This window comes from Pteropus alecto, unplaced genomic scaffold, assembly GCF_000325575.1.
Source record: "Pteropus alecto unplaced genomic scaffold, ASM32557v1 scaffold25, whole genome shotgun sequence".
In the NCBI taxonomy this organism is placed as follows: Eukaryota; Metazoa; Chordata; class Mammalia; order Chiroptera; family Pteropodidae; genus Pteropus; species Pteropus alecto.
This window is the reverse complement of record NW_006441955.1, coordinates 31,223,644-31,238,223: the sequence shown is the minus strand read 5'-3', so window position 1 is coordinate 31,238,223 and position 14,580 is coordinate 31,223,644. Positions and strand designations below refer to the sequence as shown.

General features: G+C 35.1%; 1 protein-coding gene across 2 annotated transcripts in view; it reads right to left on the bottom strand.

Moving 5' to 3' along the window:
- The window catches only part of SH3GLB1 (SH3 domain containing GRB2 like, endophilin B1), a 32,103-nt gene extending 18,874 nt beyond the window's left edge, over window positions 1–13,229 (bottom strand). The window contains exons 1-3 of one of the 2 annotated variants that reach the window (XM_015595160.2): window positions 12,849–13,229; window positions 4,067–4,208; window positions 1,598–1,726 (exon numbers count right to left, since the gene is read on the bottom strand). In XM_015595160.2, coding sequence (XP_015450646.1) covers window positions 1,598–1,726; window positions 4,067–4,208; window positions 12,849–12,920 — 343 coding nt within the window. In that variant the 5' untranslated portion in view covers window positions 12,921–13,229. The remainder of the gene's footprint in view (window positions 1–1,597; window positions 1,727–4,066; window positions 4,209–12,848) is intronic. The other variant, XM_006919379.3, reaches the window with a different exon arrangement.
- Between the last annotated feature and the right edge of the window lie 1,351 nt (window positions 13,230–14,580).

Below are 14,580 nucleotides of genomic sequence, written 5' to 3'. Positions count from 1 at the left end.
AGGTTCTACTCCCAGTTTTATCTCTACCTGGCTTTAGTTCTCTGGATTTTAAGTCCTTCATGTTAGGATGAAATTAGATGTGATTGGTAAGGAAGGTAATAATATAAAATAATAGTGAATAGCTCAAATTTTAGATACAGATCTAATTTGCAATAAATAGCTATATGATCATGGATGAATTATGTAAGACTCAGTTTCCTTTTCTTTAAAATGGAGATAACAGAATTTACATCATAAGTAAGATATAAGTGAGGATTTACTGAAATAATACTTAAATTGTAAAGTGCTTAGCCTTAATATCTGGAATACTCAATTGTTAGCTATTATAGATTACTAATAAATAGATTCACAAAGCTCCATTCTAGTAATCAGGGTACATTCAATGGAAATAACAGTGAAGGGTACATTCAATGGAAATAACAGTGATACAAACAGATCAAGTGAATTAAAAAAAAAAAGTTCAAAAGCCTTTTAAATGTTCATGATTCACTAGGACTTCAGTTTGGTGAAGGAAAAAGCTGGGTCTTCTTCATATACCTTTATAACTCAAGCATCTAAACTGTGTCTGTCAAAAACAGGTAAAAAAAAATCTGTTTAATGTATCGAGTTTTTCTAAAATTACTAAAAATTAATAGCTAAAATTTAGAAATAAAACTATAGAAATTTTAAGCATTTTCCAACTAATGAAAAAAATTATATTTTGAAGAACACAATGTAAAAGTTTCAAAGTTGTATATCTAAAAGCCAGTCAATAGAGTAATGGCATTCATTACACAGTATTTCGGTTATTTTCTTCTGACATAAGAGAACTAGTAAAGTTTAAGTCCATTTAGTTCCAGAATTTATGAGCTATTTCATAAATCAGGAATGTATGTAGAAAATTATTTAATTTACCTACCATTTCATACCCAAATAAGGACCAATGTCTTGAAGAAGTCTTAATAAAGAAAATTATTATATATAAATAGGAAAAAAAGCTATAGAAATATGACAATCTATGGTCTGAGAAAATTAGATTTGAAGGACAATGACAAAAAATGTTGTTTCGGTTACACATTAAAAAATTCAATACGGCAACTAAAAGAGCTGTCATTAACTGTAAAACATTATAAAAAATTAAACTATATAAAGGAAACAAATATAATCTAAACATCTAAAGATAACCATTGTTAACATTTTTGTGGTACTGACATTATTGTGTAATGACAGCACTAGTGGTTTATTCAAACACTTACTATGTGCCAGACGCTTTCCTATAGAAATAAATTAAATAACCCTCAAGAAAGCTTATTATCAACTAGAGGAGACATATGTAAAAAAAACTGCACTATATCATTAACAAGTACCACAACAGAGCTGTTGCAAGATTCGCTGGAAGGACAAGTGAAGAATGCATTTAACTTTTACACCTAACAAGATCATGTGAATTCTCAAAACAACATATAAATATATTAAATTGTATATATTTATTCATCCAAAATTTTAACATAAAAATTTGAAGTTAAAATTGATTCTACTAAATGTTAATGATGTCTCTAAGTAGTAAAAGTCTAAAAATAAAGATATTTCTTAACAGACCTTTTTGTCTTTCACTTACCATAAGCTGTTCCTGGGCCAAATTCAGTCCCTGCATCAATCATATATTGCCCCAAAAGTTCTGGGTTATTTATACGACTTGGAGCTTTTCTATCCAGTTTCTCATAAACAAATTCTTCTATCCTGGCATCTAGGAGAAAGGTTTCAAAAGAGCAAAACTATTTAAAAGGCTGTTTTGTTCTACTACTAGCCATTTATCACCCTGTAAAATAAACATGAAACATGAAATTAGCATGCTTTCAAGTACATATCTTAATATATAATTTTTAATTTATATATTAGGGTATTATATAGCTCTAAGAAACTTACATTGTAGAAATACAATAAAATGTTTTGGAACAAAAATATTTTAAAATAAAGTAAAACTATTATATGAGTATTTCATGGGATTTTATGTTCCAAACAAGGTTTGGTATTTATTTTTTAATGAAGTTGTTTTTTGCCCTATTCACCTAGTATCTAACTTTCAACTCTGAATATCTGTTCATAATTTAAAAATCAGGAATTTACAGCTATAAAAATATGGATATAAGGTACCCAGAAGAACCAAAGAGTGCCATACTCTGACACCTCTTCCCCACTTTTGCTTGCTTGCAAGCTCTCTCCTCCTAGAGTTTAAATATAGGCACAGGAGTTTATAAAGAATAAGGCAATCCAGGCTTGGAATAGTCTATAGACAGAGATCAACAATATGATGCCTTGGCTTAATTTTATTTATGTTTAAATATCTCTGAGGATGTATTTACTCAAAAGAGTTTATTGTTAAAAATAGCTTTCAAATACAAGACAAATGGTTAAAGCAATGATAGGAAATCAGTATAAAGGAGGAAAAAAAGGGGAAAAAATGAGTAAAATATGAATAAACACTTCTTAACATAATATTTAAGAAAGTCACATTTACACTGCTGCCTAATAGTGAGGTAGTTCAGGGACAAATGAGAAAAACGTCTGTTTCCAGAAACAATGATTAAATATATATTAAAATTAAAATCCAAAAAGCAGCTTAGTTAAATAGGTTCCTTCTAAGTACTTAATTCTAAGCACATAATTCCTCTACAAGTAGAAGTTTCACATAGTGCACTGAAAATTTCAAAAATGAGCTGAACTAGTAACAAAAACACTTCAAGAGTTGGCAAGTGTTTATTATAATACATAAACTAGGCAGTTGGACTACTCGCTTTTCTAGTAGTCTCTGATGCAGTGTCAGAAGTTTCGAAGCATGAATTTAAAAACTATCAAATTAGCTGAAACCAAAATGAGTCAGTTCAAAACATAATCATTTAGAAGATGTTACCTAAATTTCAGAATTTCATTTACTGACTGTGAGAGTGATTCTTAGAAAGCTTTGCTGTTTTCTATTTAGTTAAGTTTAGAGTTGAATGCCATGTTGATTTTGTTCAGTTAACAAAACATTTGGTATATTTTAAATGTTTCATTTCCATAAGTCATAATAAAACCTTAAGTATGTAGGCAAGTCTGCTATAATTCAATATACATTTCTGCAAAAACTTAGGTTCTGAAAAATCATACAGTAAAAATAACAGGGCTTACAAGAAGAGTTGGGTTTGATCACTCAAAATCTATGTAACTTTATAACTGGAGCACAAACAAAACCCAAAAATAATTCTGTTACTACTTCAGACTTAAATAACTAATGTAAAATTGTATTATATGAGCCATCATAATTCTTTATAGTGACACCATTCCTGTTCATCAGTTGTGTATGAGCTTATCTGCTATTCAGAAGAACATGTTGTAGAACAGACTATAAATGCGAGGAACTCTGGATAGAGCAAGGAACAAGAGTAAAATGTCTACTACTTTTTCTTTAAGGTGCCATGGTATATAATGTAAGGAGCCTTAAATGAATAAGAGGTACCACATGGTTTCCACAGATAATAGGCCTCAAAGTGTAAAGGCCTATTTTAAAAAGTCACCACAATTTAACTAAAATAGCACAGAATTACTAATATTTTTAAATATTTGCAAGGTTGAGTTGAGTGATCTGAAAACCTTAGAGTTGTGTGAAATCAAATGAAAATGATTTATATAAAAATGTAAAGCTTAACATAAACATAAATAATTGGTAACTAATTAACTTTCTATATAATTTCCCCTTAATTACTTAGGGATAATTCTCCCTGTATGAAAAAAGATTAACTTATTTTCACATCCCTCTTAAAATTCAAAGTCACTGAATTTGAGTGCCTGAAATTGAGTTTTCAAGAGGATTCTACAAAGGCCTGAAAAACATTATTTGTCAATTTATTAGAGGGTACACAAAGAAGTGTTTATCACTCACTTCTTCACCAAAAGCACACAAAAATAACCATAAACTTCAAAGCTGCAAACCAAAAAATTCTGATTTCCAAAAGCCAGTAAAACTTTGTTTTTCACATTAAAAAACCTACCAACAGTACCTTTTAATAAGATTAGTCATTAAGGTAGACAAAAGTAAAAAGTTTCTTACTTGGGTTCGGCTGCAATAATACTTCAGTTTGTTTCATTATTTTTTCTGTCCATATTTTGGTACATTCAGCTTTACTAAGGAGGTTCTCTAAGTGAGCATCCAATTCTGTCTTCTCTGCCTGGCCAAGCTTTTCTTCTGTGAACTGTTATTGATTATTAAAAAAAAAAAAAAAATTAAATATACCTCAAATACATTTTAGGAACTTATATCAAAAATAAAAAGAAAATTCAAATCCAAATAATCTCAAACATACAAAAAAATTATTTATAAACCACTGCATATGAATGTTACTTTATTTTTTCTTCTATGGTAATTTATCTATACCCCTGTGGCACTTATTATGACCCTTATAGTTAACACATATCTTAGTTTTGCTAAAATGTATGGTGTGAACTTTATAGAAAATCTAGCATATAGCCTGGTATATAAAGCATATAAATATTTCTTACTTATAAAGGTAGTTTAGTATAGTGGTAAGGAGTAAGAGCTTTGAGTCAGTTGAATTTGAATTCATATCCTGGCTGCAATGCTGTGTAACCTGAACAAACTTTTATATATTTCTTAGGCATCCTCTATCATAAAAGAGAGACAATACTATCTTGTAGTGCTTTGAGAATTAAGTAAGAGTATGTATATAAATCACTTTGTTCAGTGCCTGGTAACTATTATTTTGAATTTAAAAAGGGCTGTTTATGTTTAATGTGGCTTTGTATTATTGGCATTTTAATCACACCTAGTTAGATAGGCTTTTATGGGATGTTCAGGAAAACTATCATTTAAGTTGTTTCTTCAGGATATATATGTTCCAGCAACTGATTTACAGACTAACTTTTGGAATATATACTATTCGTACTAGGAAGGCATCTTTTAAAGATTATAAAATAAAGTTAAATACTCAATGTATCAATTTTATTATCTTGAGTGGCTTTTGAGAAAAGGCGGATAACAGAGAAGCAAAAAGATTTCCATGTAGATTTTGTGGATACTTCTGGATACTTTTAACTAAAAGTGATGATGACACAGGCTGCTTTATCATGCATAATTATTTTCTAGCATTTGTGGCTTTCCCCCATTTTAAGAGGTATGTCATTGGCACTAATTCTATGCTCTTTAGTTGTGACTTATTTCTGGCTAATAATATGTTCATCTTGCTTTTTCTCTTTCTTTCTCTCATTTCTTAAAATATCTTTTGTTGCTCTATTTTTCTGAGTTTTATTATGTTTCTTCCGGCATCCTTCTTCTTGGTCTAATACTTTCAATTGATTGTCAGCACTTTTAGCTAAAAGGTCCTCTAGAATGTTATTCTTAGACCTCTGGTTACAACCCCCCACCAAAGGTCTCGTTCAGGGGCTAGAAATAACAGTTTCAACAGCTTTTATAAAGTCTTAGGTCTTTTTGAGACTGCCCTGCAGCCAAGACCAGACCCAATGGGTGGGTCTGAAAAAAGCAGTTCCAAAACTATTGCCTAGGTCTGTAAACTTCCACTGTACTGCAACTGAGGATAGGTGAAGTACTGGGCAAAAGATCAAAACCCTTGTCTCAAGGTCAGCTGGGTAACTCTGCAATCTCATTCTTAAAAAAGAACTCTGGTCTTCTTTACAGGTCCCTGAGATGCTAAGCAATAGACTTCCTTTAGAGGTATAGAAGTTTCTATGTTTGACGTCTACTACTTCCAATGGTTAAACAGATTATCTCTCAGATAAAGCAACCGATCGGAGGGGAAAAAAAAAAGGAAAACATACACCCAGGTGAACATCACCTATAAAGGATGACCTACCAATAGAGCAAAATTCTTCACTTAGCACCTTAATAAGTATATGTTTGTTCACTCCATTCATCCTTCACAAATATTCAACATCCATAATGTGCTAGGCACTATTCTAAACACGTGAGTTTCAGCAACGAAAAAAACGAAAAAACAGACAACCTTGTCTGTAAGCTGCTCTTAGGAAGCTTACATTTTTAATGGGGGCAGATGATAAACAAGTAAATAATTTAATAAGGATACAAAGATAAAAAAAATGGTGGAGAGAGGACGAACACAGATGGTCCTAGTTTCTTGACTGAGTTATTTAATGATTAACTGAGTGAATTAATGAATTCAAGTATAGAGGAAGAAAGAATTCACTCTGCAGAGGGAGAGGGGAGCAGGAGAATCAGGGAAAGCTTCAAAGTGGGAGGCCTGAAAGAGGGAGCAGGAGTTTGATGATTGAGACTTGAGTGGTTAGAAAATAGCACCTCTGAGCAGGTAACAACTAACCTAAGACCAAATGATAAGAAATGAGTTATGTAAAGAATCAAGGGAAAAGTATAGAGTCCTCTGATGACTTATCTTCTGGTTATATTTCTAGAGGATCATTAGTATCACCTTTTCACATATTAAATATTTTTTGGTAGAAGTCCTTAATTTTATTTAATAACCAAGAACAGATAATTCAATAATCAACAGATTTATAATTTAAAAATCATTATTCATTAGGTCAGTCTTTGTGAAAGTACTCTGCTAAGACCCAGAAGATATGGTTTCTGTTATAGGAAAGCTAAATGAAAAAGCTAAATGAAACAATATAAACTTGCAGGCTTATTTTTTTCAGTACATAAAATTATGTTTTAGAAATACACTGGAATTAAATGTATGGGCTAGAAATTACTAAACAATATTTATAAATAGTGATTAAAGAAATAATCTCTTAGTTTATCTGATACAAGCAAGTTAGGTTTCAGGGTAAGTTTTCTCTTAATAGTATTTCAGAGAACCAACAACTAGAAAGTTCATTATTTGGAAAATAAAACATTTTAATCTTTAGGTCAAAAGGCTTGTTTGCTTAATTATTTAACGTCATTTTCTTTGTGATTCTCAGGACACTACCTTACACGTATTGCTCATTAAACACCTTTTTTTAGTTTTTTAGTGAAAAAAGACAAAGCGAGTGTAAAAGTATAATAGAGCAAACACGAGTATTTGCAACAAGTCATTTATGTGTATGAGTCTAAGCAAGAAACAAAATATGTAAATTGACTTATAAAGTAAAATTCTATAAACATAATAGGTTTTTTTTTACTACAGTAGTTCAGAAGGCTAAAAAACAAATAATAATGTAAGGAATGCTTAAGTATGAGTGGGATAAAGAGTCTGATTAATTATAGAAAATCTGTTTAAAAAACAGTAGTTCTATAGAAAGGCCCACATAAACAATGTATTTAAGTATCAGTAATAAATTCTATTTGATGTTTATTTGCATTTTCTGAGAGCAAAAAAGTTGTGTTTTTTTTTTTTTACTCTACATCTGTGCTTCACATTTCAGTACATTATATATAGTCATTTTATCCTCTAATATGTTTTTTTAATGTTTTCTTTTCTCAGTAAGATCTTTTCTCAGTAAGATCTTTTACAATATATTTCTGTATTCTTAACAACATCAGGGCTTAGCATATATTAAAAAATGCCATATATTAAGCTGTATATTTTATATCGAACACTAAAAATATTGTTATAGGTAAGAATCATAATTTTAGTGATGAAGAAGTTGAAGCTCAGAATGGTTAAACATTTTCCTCAAGGTGTTAGTATTGAGATTCAATCTATTTGAATCACAGTCTTATTACACTACCCTTCCAGTAAATACTTGATTTTAAACAAATATTTTCTATCGCCATTATCCAAACGTATTCTATGCTGCCTTGCCCCCGCGTCTTTGTTCACAGGACTCTGATCAGTTGCAGCCTACAGTCCACCTCTGCTTCCTACATGATAGTCAATAATCATCAAGTTAAGGCTAACTTTAATCCTGTAGGATGAACAACAACAAAAAAGTGTGAGGGGAGACATAAGAATACTGCTAATGTTATACATTTAAGTTGAAATTTAAAATTTAAATTTTATTACTTAAATGTATAATTGTAAAAGGCATAATATTTCCCATGATTTTATCATTATGGGGTCTCTTAAAAATTGTTTTCCATTGTTAATCAGAAGGTAAGACATATAAACAAAATAGTACAATATTAAATACACACATTTTTCTTTAAAACGTTTTTAAGAATGCATATACTGCACAAAATGAGTTATATCAAGTCAATTAAGGAAGTTTAAATCATTAATAAAAATATTTATGGAGAATACTGTATGTATTTTCTTCTACTGTGATATGTATGATCAGCATATGACTTGCCTTCAAGGTTTTTATGATCTTAACGGTACCGCCTACACACAAATATAAAATTATAGTAGCAGTACTCTTTTTAGAAGGACAAAAGACCTATTCTTTTTCAAAAAGATCCCATTCCTAATTACCAAAAATTTTGAATTTTACCCTTAAGAATTTTAGTTTTCAACATTTTTAAGTCCAAAATCATTATTTTGTAGTCTCTTGATAATAGCTGTTAATTAGACACTACAGTTAATTTTAAGCATGTATTCTAATGTATAGCAGTACCATTTAATAATTAAAAACATTTGTGAAAACCCATATTGAAAGTCAGCATGCAAGTAAGTCATTAAAACCCAGTGTTCTTTAAAATGTAATTTGATGTACAATTCTTTCATAATATTTCATTAGTAATACAGTAAAATCACATGAGAACAGAAAGTTTAATCCCCTTTATAAATTTTCTCTAAGGAAATTTTCTCTTAAGGAAAAAATTGTCTTTGAGTCAGCCATATTATGCCAGGCACTGTAATCCTTCCTTTACTACAGGACAGGAATGTAGCCTACAGTATGAAATAAGGAGCCTAGATTCCATATCCTGCTTTACTAGAAAGAAAAAAAGGACTACAAGTAAAAAGGTTGTGTGATTAAAGACATTTATTTAATATAAACTTTGTCAATTCTTTGGGTAAGTAATATTTAAAAAGCAACATAAACTTCTTGGGAGAAAATGCATAACAAATTCTGAATATAATGTACTAATAAACTGTAAAGTAGATCCTTCTTAATTGGTTCTCAATTTTAGCTGCTCTTAAGAATTAGTTGGGGAGCTTTCAAAAACAATGATGCCAAATCCAACTCCAAGGATTCTAATTTAACTGGACTAGGCTGTATCCTGTAGAGAGTCTTCAGATAATTTTAAATGCAGCTAATACCAAGAACCACTGTCCTAAGCTCATATATAATTGTTTTAATATTAGGTTAACAAATGTCTTCTATCTAGTCGTCTACTAAATCAACACCAGTAGCACCAAAGGATGAGAACAGTTTTGGATAACACTAGTTTTTGCATAATGATAAAATGTATGGACTTTGAATGTGACATGTTTTGTTAGAATTTGACAGACATGGCGAAGTGATTTGCAGTCTAAATTCTATCAAGGAAATGGGATTTCAAAAGGGCTTGAGAGATACTATTTGGCCGAGTTGGAATTCCATCCATGTAGTATCTGACAAGAGCTTGTTGAGGGCATCATCATAGTCATCTTTACATCTCCAGCTTAGATACACCATGAACGCTTGCTAAATTAAACGGGAGATCAAGGCCAACCTTGCAACTAAATTTTAAAAGACTTTTTCTTTCTCAGAAAATAGCTAGCAGTCATGAAGTTCACAGCACTACGGCACACAAATTTTCGAAGGGTGAGAGTAATGAGACCCATTTATATGCTTTAATAGTTTGATTTTACTTTTTTTAAAACAGGGAACATGTTTAATTTTTAACTTAAAAATGTTTAAATAAAATGAAAAAAATGTATGACAGTTGGTCAATCAGAGAATGGCCTATCCCTTAAGGTATAATTTGATTTGAATAGAAATTATTATTTAGAAATGTGAATACTGAATTCCATTCTCACTGTTCTTATTACTTATAATGAGTAACTGGCATAGCTCTTAACGCTATTCTTAGCATGAAACCTGGCACTTTGGCAATATACTGATGTCAACTCAATTTAGAGTAGGAACTCAGTTGTCTAAACACTGAAAAGAAAAAGCAGTGTTTTGTTTAAAATTACTACTGAGCATTCCAAATTTCATGTTACATTTGGAACCATCTTTTTTTCTAATATAGTTTATTTAAAAAAATGTATTGTGAAAATGTCAAACACATACAAAAGTAAAATAGTATAATGAAGCCTCATGAACACATAACCAAGCTTCGCCTAGCAACGTTCTGCCAATGTTGTTTCAAATACTCCTTTTTTTCTTCTGAAATATATTAAAGCACTTCTCAGATATGAATATAGTTTATACATCAATATTTCAGAACATATCTCTAACATATACAGACTTAATATAAAAAGATATAATAAAGGAGCCTATTCCTCCTGAATTTTTAATCTTCTTAGTAAATGGCTCAAGTAAACATCTTTCTTAGACCCCAGAGCCAATCTAACAAGCAGTACTGGACAGATTCTGAAGTTCTCCTGCTATTACTCTTATTAAGTCATATTTTGCCTGTCCTATGGCCACAGCTCTCTAACTTGTCTCCCTAGTACCCCTGCAACCTCAGAGTCTTTGCACTTGTTCCCTCTGCCTAAAATCCTTTTTCTCTAAAAAACTGGGAACTGTGACTTTCTTGAGGTCTCTTCGAATATGATCCCATTAGAAAGGCTTGTCTTGACCAACAACAGGGCAACAACTGCCACCTCTGCCATTAACCTGTCCTCTCTGGCCTTTTTCTTTACCCCCACCTCAAGTATTTATAGTTTGTCCTTTCCTGATAGACTGTAAGCTCTGGGAGGGCAGATGTTTTGTTGATTTTATTCACTACTGTATCACCAGTGTCCAAAATAGTAGTGACAGGTACACATGGAGTAGGTACTTAAGTTTTTAAGACTGAAAATTATTTGTAAGCTAACAGATTAGGATAGAATTTAAAAACTTTTACCTAAAGAATGTGAAACAATGAGTAATTATAAATTATTTGTGAAGCAGCACATTTTGAGAACTTTGCCAGATTTTTAAAATTGAGTCTACTGACAACTTAAATCAAATTCTAATATATGTCCTATTTAAACAGTTGGATTATATATTTGGAAACGTACCTAACTGCATTTAAAGGAGTGGCATTATATAGTGTCAAATCTGCATCAGCATCAGCATCTGAAATCTTAGGGAATCACCATTAAAACAATACCAAAGTCTCTGCCTCTTATGCAGTCAACACTGAGTCTCACAAATCAAAATTCATTTCAGACTCTCACTCATTCTTGCACCTAGTCTTTGAACTAGTAGAAGGAGGCTAATTTAAATCAAGAAATTATTTTAACGATAAGGTTCAATGTCTTTACAATATACCTTATAGTGGAGGCATAAATATATTTTAGTGCAGGAGAAGAATTCACCATGCAGATTTTGGAACTTGGAAATCAATACCTACAAGGAATTTCCCATCTCATAATTCTTACTTGCTTAAGTATTAATGAAATGCTTAGATTGTACTAGATCATCTTTAAGGTCTCTTAAGCTGTAATATTCCATTATTCTATATCTCCTAAACCTGCAATTTTTATCCAGGAAAAGAGAAAGAGCTTACAATAAGTAATAGATCGGACAATACCTGGCTATTTACTAGCCATTTGAGCTAAGCAAGTTACCTAATTTCCCTGAGGCTGCTTCCTCATGTATAAAAGGGAGCTAATAGTATCTACCTGGCAAAGTTACAGAAAGGACTGGAGATGATTCGTCAAATAGCTAGCAAAATGTTTGACATAGTTTTTTCACAATTAAGGCAGCTGTTACCTTGTTCTGGTTCTACCATTCTTTTGCCAAGAATAGTGCAATGTAAGATCAACTATGCCAATAAAACTGGGGTAAAGGAGACAAGGAGAGCAGTGAAGCAATACAACTGTTTTACATTTCAGTATCGGTTTGTCATGCATATTAGAAATCGTTGTTTTCTCCTTACAAAAGAGATTGTTGTTGCTACTGTGACTATGTCATTAACTTAAACACCAGATTGTTTACAACTCATGTTGTGAAATTTACATCTGTTCATAGATTTAACTGAACTGACATAATGTGGGTGATGACTGTAGAAACTGTCCAAGTTCCCCAGTACTGATACTTCCTTGATAGGGGAATACCGCGAGATGGTTAACTTTTCCCCTTTAAAGTGTATTTTGAAGCCTTCCGCTGCGACTATAGGCATATGAATCTCTCCCCTCTCTCCTTGCTCTACCGCCGATGCTTATCATTTTGAGAATGAGAACTCTCAAACTCCATGTTTCCCGTGGCCCTGGCAAAGTCTGGACGCCAAGTGGCGATCTCCATTTCTTCCGCGGACTGCCAAGGCCAGGGACTGTCCTTTCATGGAGAGAGAGGGCTGGAGGGAACTGTGTTGGCAGCTGTTTGGGTTGAGGAGCAGGAAAAGGAAACTTCCTTCTTAGAATCAATGGGGAGGGCGAGAGAGAGGAAAGGAAGAGGTGGGGGTGGTGCAAGAATAAACAGTCTGTGTCTCTGCTACCGCGCCGGGACGCGCAAGGCCTCCTCCCGCCCCGGGAGGTCACACCAGCACTCGCGTGGTGGGGTCAGAAAGGCAGGAGGTGCTATGCGTCGGCTCGAGGCCGAATTCAAGGTGTCTTCCAGGGGCGGGAGGAAACTCCCAGTCGCGTCCCCACCACGCCTCACTTCCCGGGGAGCGGTGGTTGGGCTGGAGGGGTTCAGAAAACGACAGCCAGGCCCGGAGGGGCACCAGGCCGCGCCCATCACCCGGGCCTCCGGCCGCAGCAGGCCTGCCGTGCGGTCGGCGAGACTGGGTGCGGAGAGCGCTGCCTCGGGCTGGGCGCTCCGGCGTCCCCTCCTTGGCCCCGGGCACCGCCAACCCTCCCCCCGAACCCCCAAAGTGGTACCTGCACAGCACGACTCAAGAAGGTGCCCGCGTCCGCCGCCAACTTCTTCACGTTGAAATCCATGATGTTCATCCTGGGCGGCAGCCGGGCGGAGCTGCCCGCTGACCTAGCTGGGAGGCGGAGGCGCCGCGGTCGGGCTGGGGCGCCGGGCGGGAGTGGCGGGGACAGACGTGGTAGGTGGAGGGAGGCGGCGCCAGCCCTGCCGCCGCAGCTGTCGTTTCCGTCAAGGGGGAGAGAGAGGGTGGGGCGAAGGGAGAGAACGAGCGCCTCCGAGCGGCAGCAGTTGAGACGCAAGGCCTATCTCGTCTGGGGTGCGGCCGCTAACGTTGGCGCTGGGCGCGGTGGGCGAGCCGGAGACGAACCGACCCGCGTTCTGGCCGTGCGGGGAAGGGCCCCCAACGGAGGAAGCGAGCGCCGGCCGCGGGGCGGAGCCTTTATAAAGGTTATCGCGGGAACAGCGACCCCTTCAGGATCGTCGCGGCGCAGCCGCGGGACGCGCTGGGAGCTTGGCCCGCTCCGCCCAAGGGTGCGTCGCGTTCTCTGTGAGGGGCGCGCCGCGGGGCCGCAGAGGTGCCGCACGTTTGTAGTTAAGTCTCTGAGGAGAGAACTCAAAATCCTCTTTTTGTCGTAAGAGAAAATACGAAAATTGTAGCATAGAATTACAATGTCTGTGAAGTTGGAAACAACAGGGCCCAGTCATCTTGTAGCACTCGTACCAGGCAGGTCTCAGACGCCTGGATGGAACTCGGCGGCGAACGTTTTCAGAATAGGGTTTTATTTATTGACTCCACCGAGCCTGTTCATTCAGCGTTATTGAGTATCTACTATGTACCAGAACTGAATCAGGTGTCCCGCCCTCAAGAAGCTCTCAGTTCCTTTACTCGACATCGTTCAGGAACTTCTCCACCCCCAGTAGAAATTCCGTAACTGTTTGCTGCCGCAGGACTTCGTGACTGCATTATGGCAGCATGCTCATGCTGGATTACAGAATCAACCCCAGGTATCTACTGTATGCAAAGTATGGTGCCTGGGACACAAAGTGCCAGGTGGAGGACATGAAGTATAAAATGGTGAGTGAGAATAACACTTAAAGATTACGAGTGGAGAATTTTAATAATAAATGAGGATATGCTGTGAAATCTGTTCAAAAACCTATAATTACAAATAACTTCTTAAGCAGTCTTCATGATACAGCCCATACTTGGACTAAATTAAAACAAGTACAAGCATGGAAAGAGACATTAGTATTTCAAGAATAAGAAAACACTATTTTTTTGTGTCGCTGTGCCCTTTTGTTATATTAGGGCTGGGAAAATGCAGGCCCAGCAGGCGATGAAATGAGTTCACATTCAGGCTTCAATGTTTTACTGAAACAGCGTCACAGAAGCAATGCCTTTGTTAAAGGCTGGGAAGACGAATCCCTAAGGGCATTACAAGAAACAAGCAGATAACAAACATTTGTGTTTTTTTAATCCTTCGTGGTGGTGACAGAAACAACCACTTCTTCTAAGATAATTCCGATAGAATGAATCTCCCAGACCAAAAATACTCCATGTATCTAGTTCATCTAAACCTATTTTTCCAGAAATATGGGAAAAGAGATATATAATTAGTAATCTTATTTTTCATTTATGTCCATTTTAGATTTTTATGTGGAAAAGCACTTTCTCTTTGCTGATGTCTATTTTCACAATAAGTGTGTTTGCCATAATCTATGTCCATTTCTACAAAA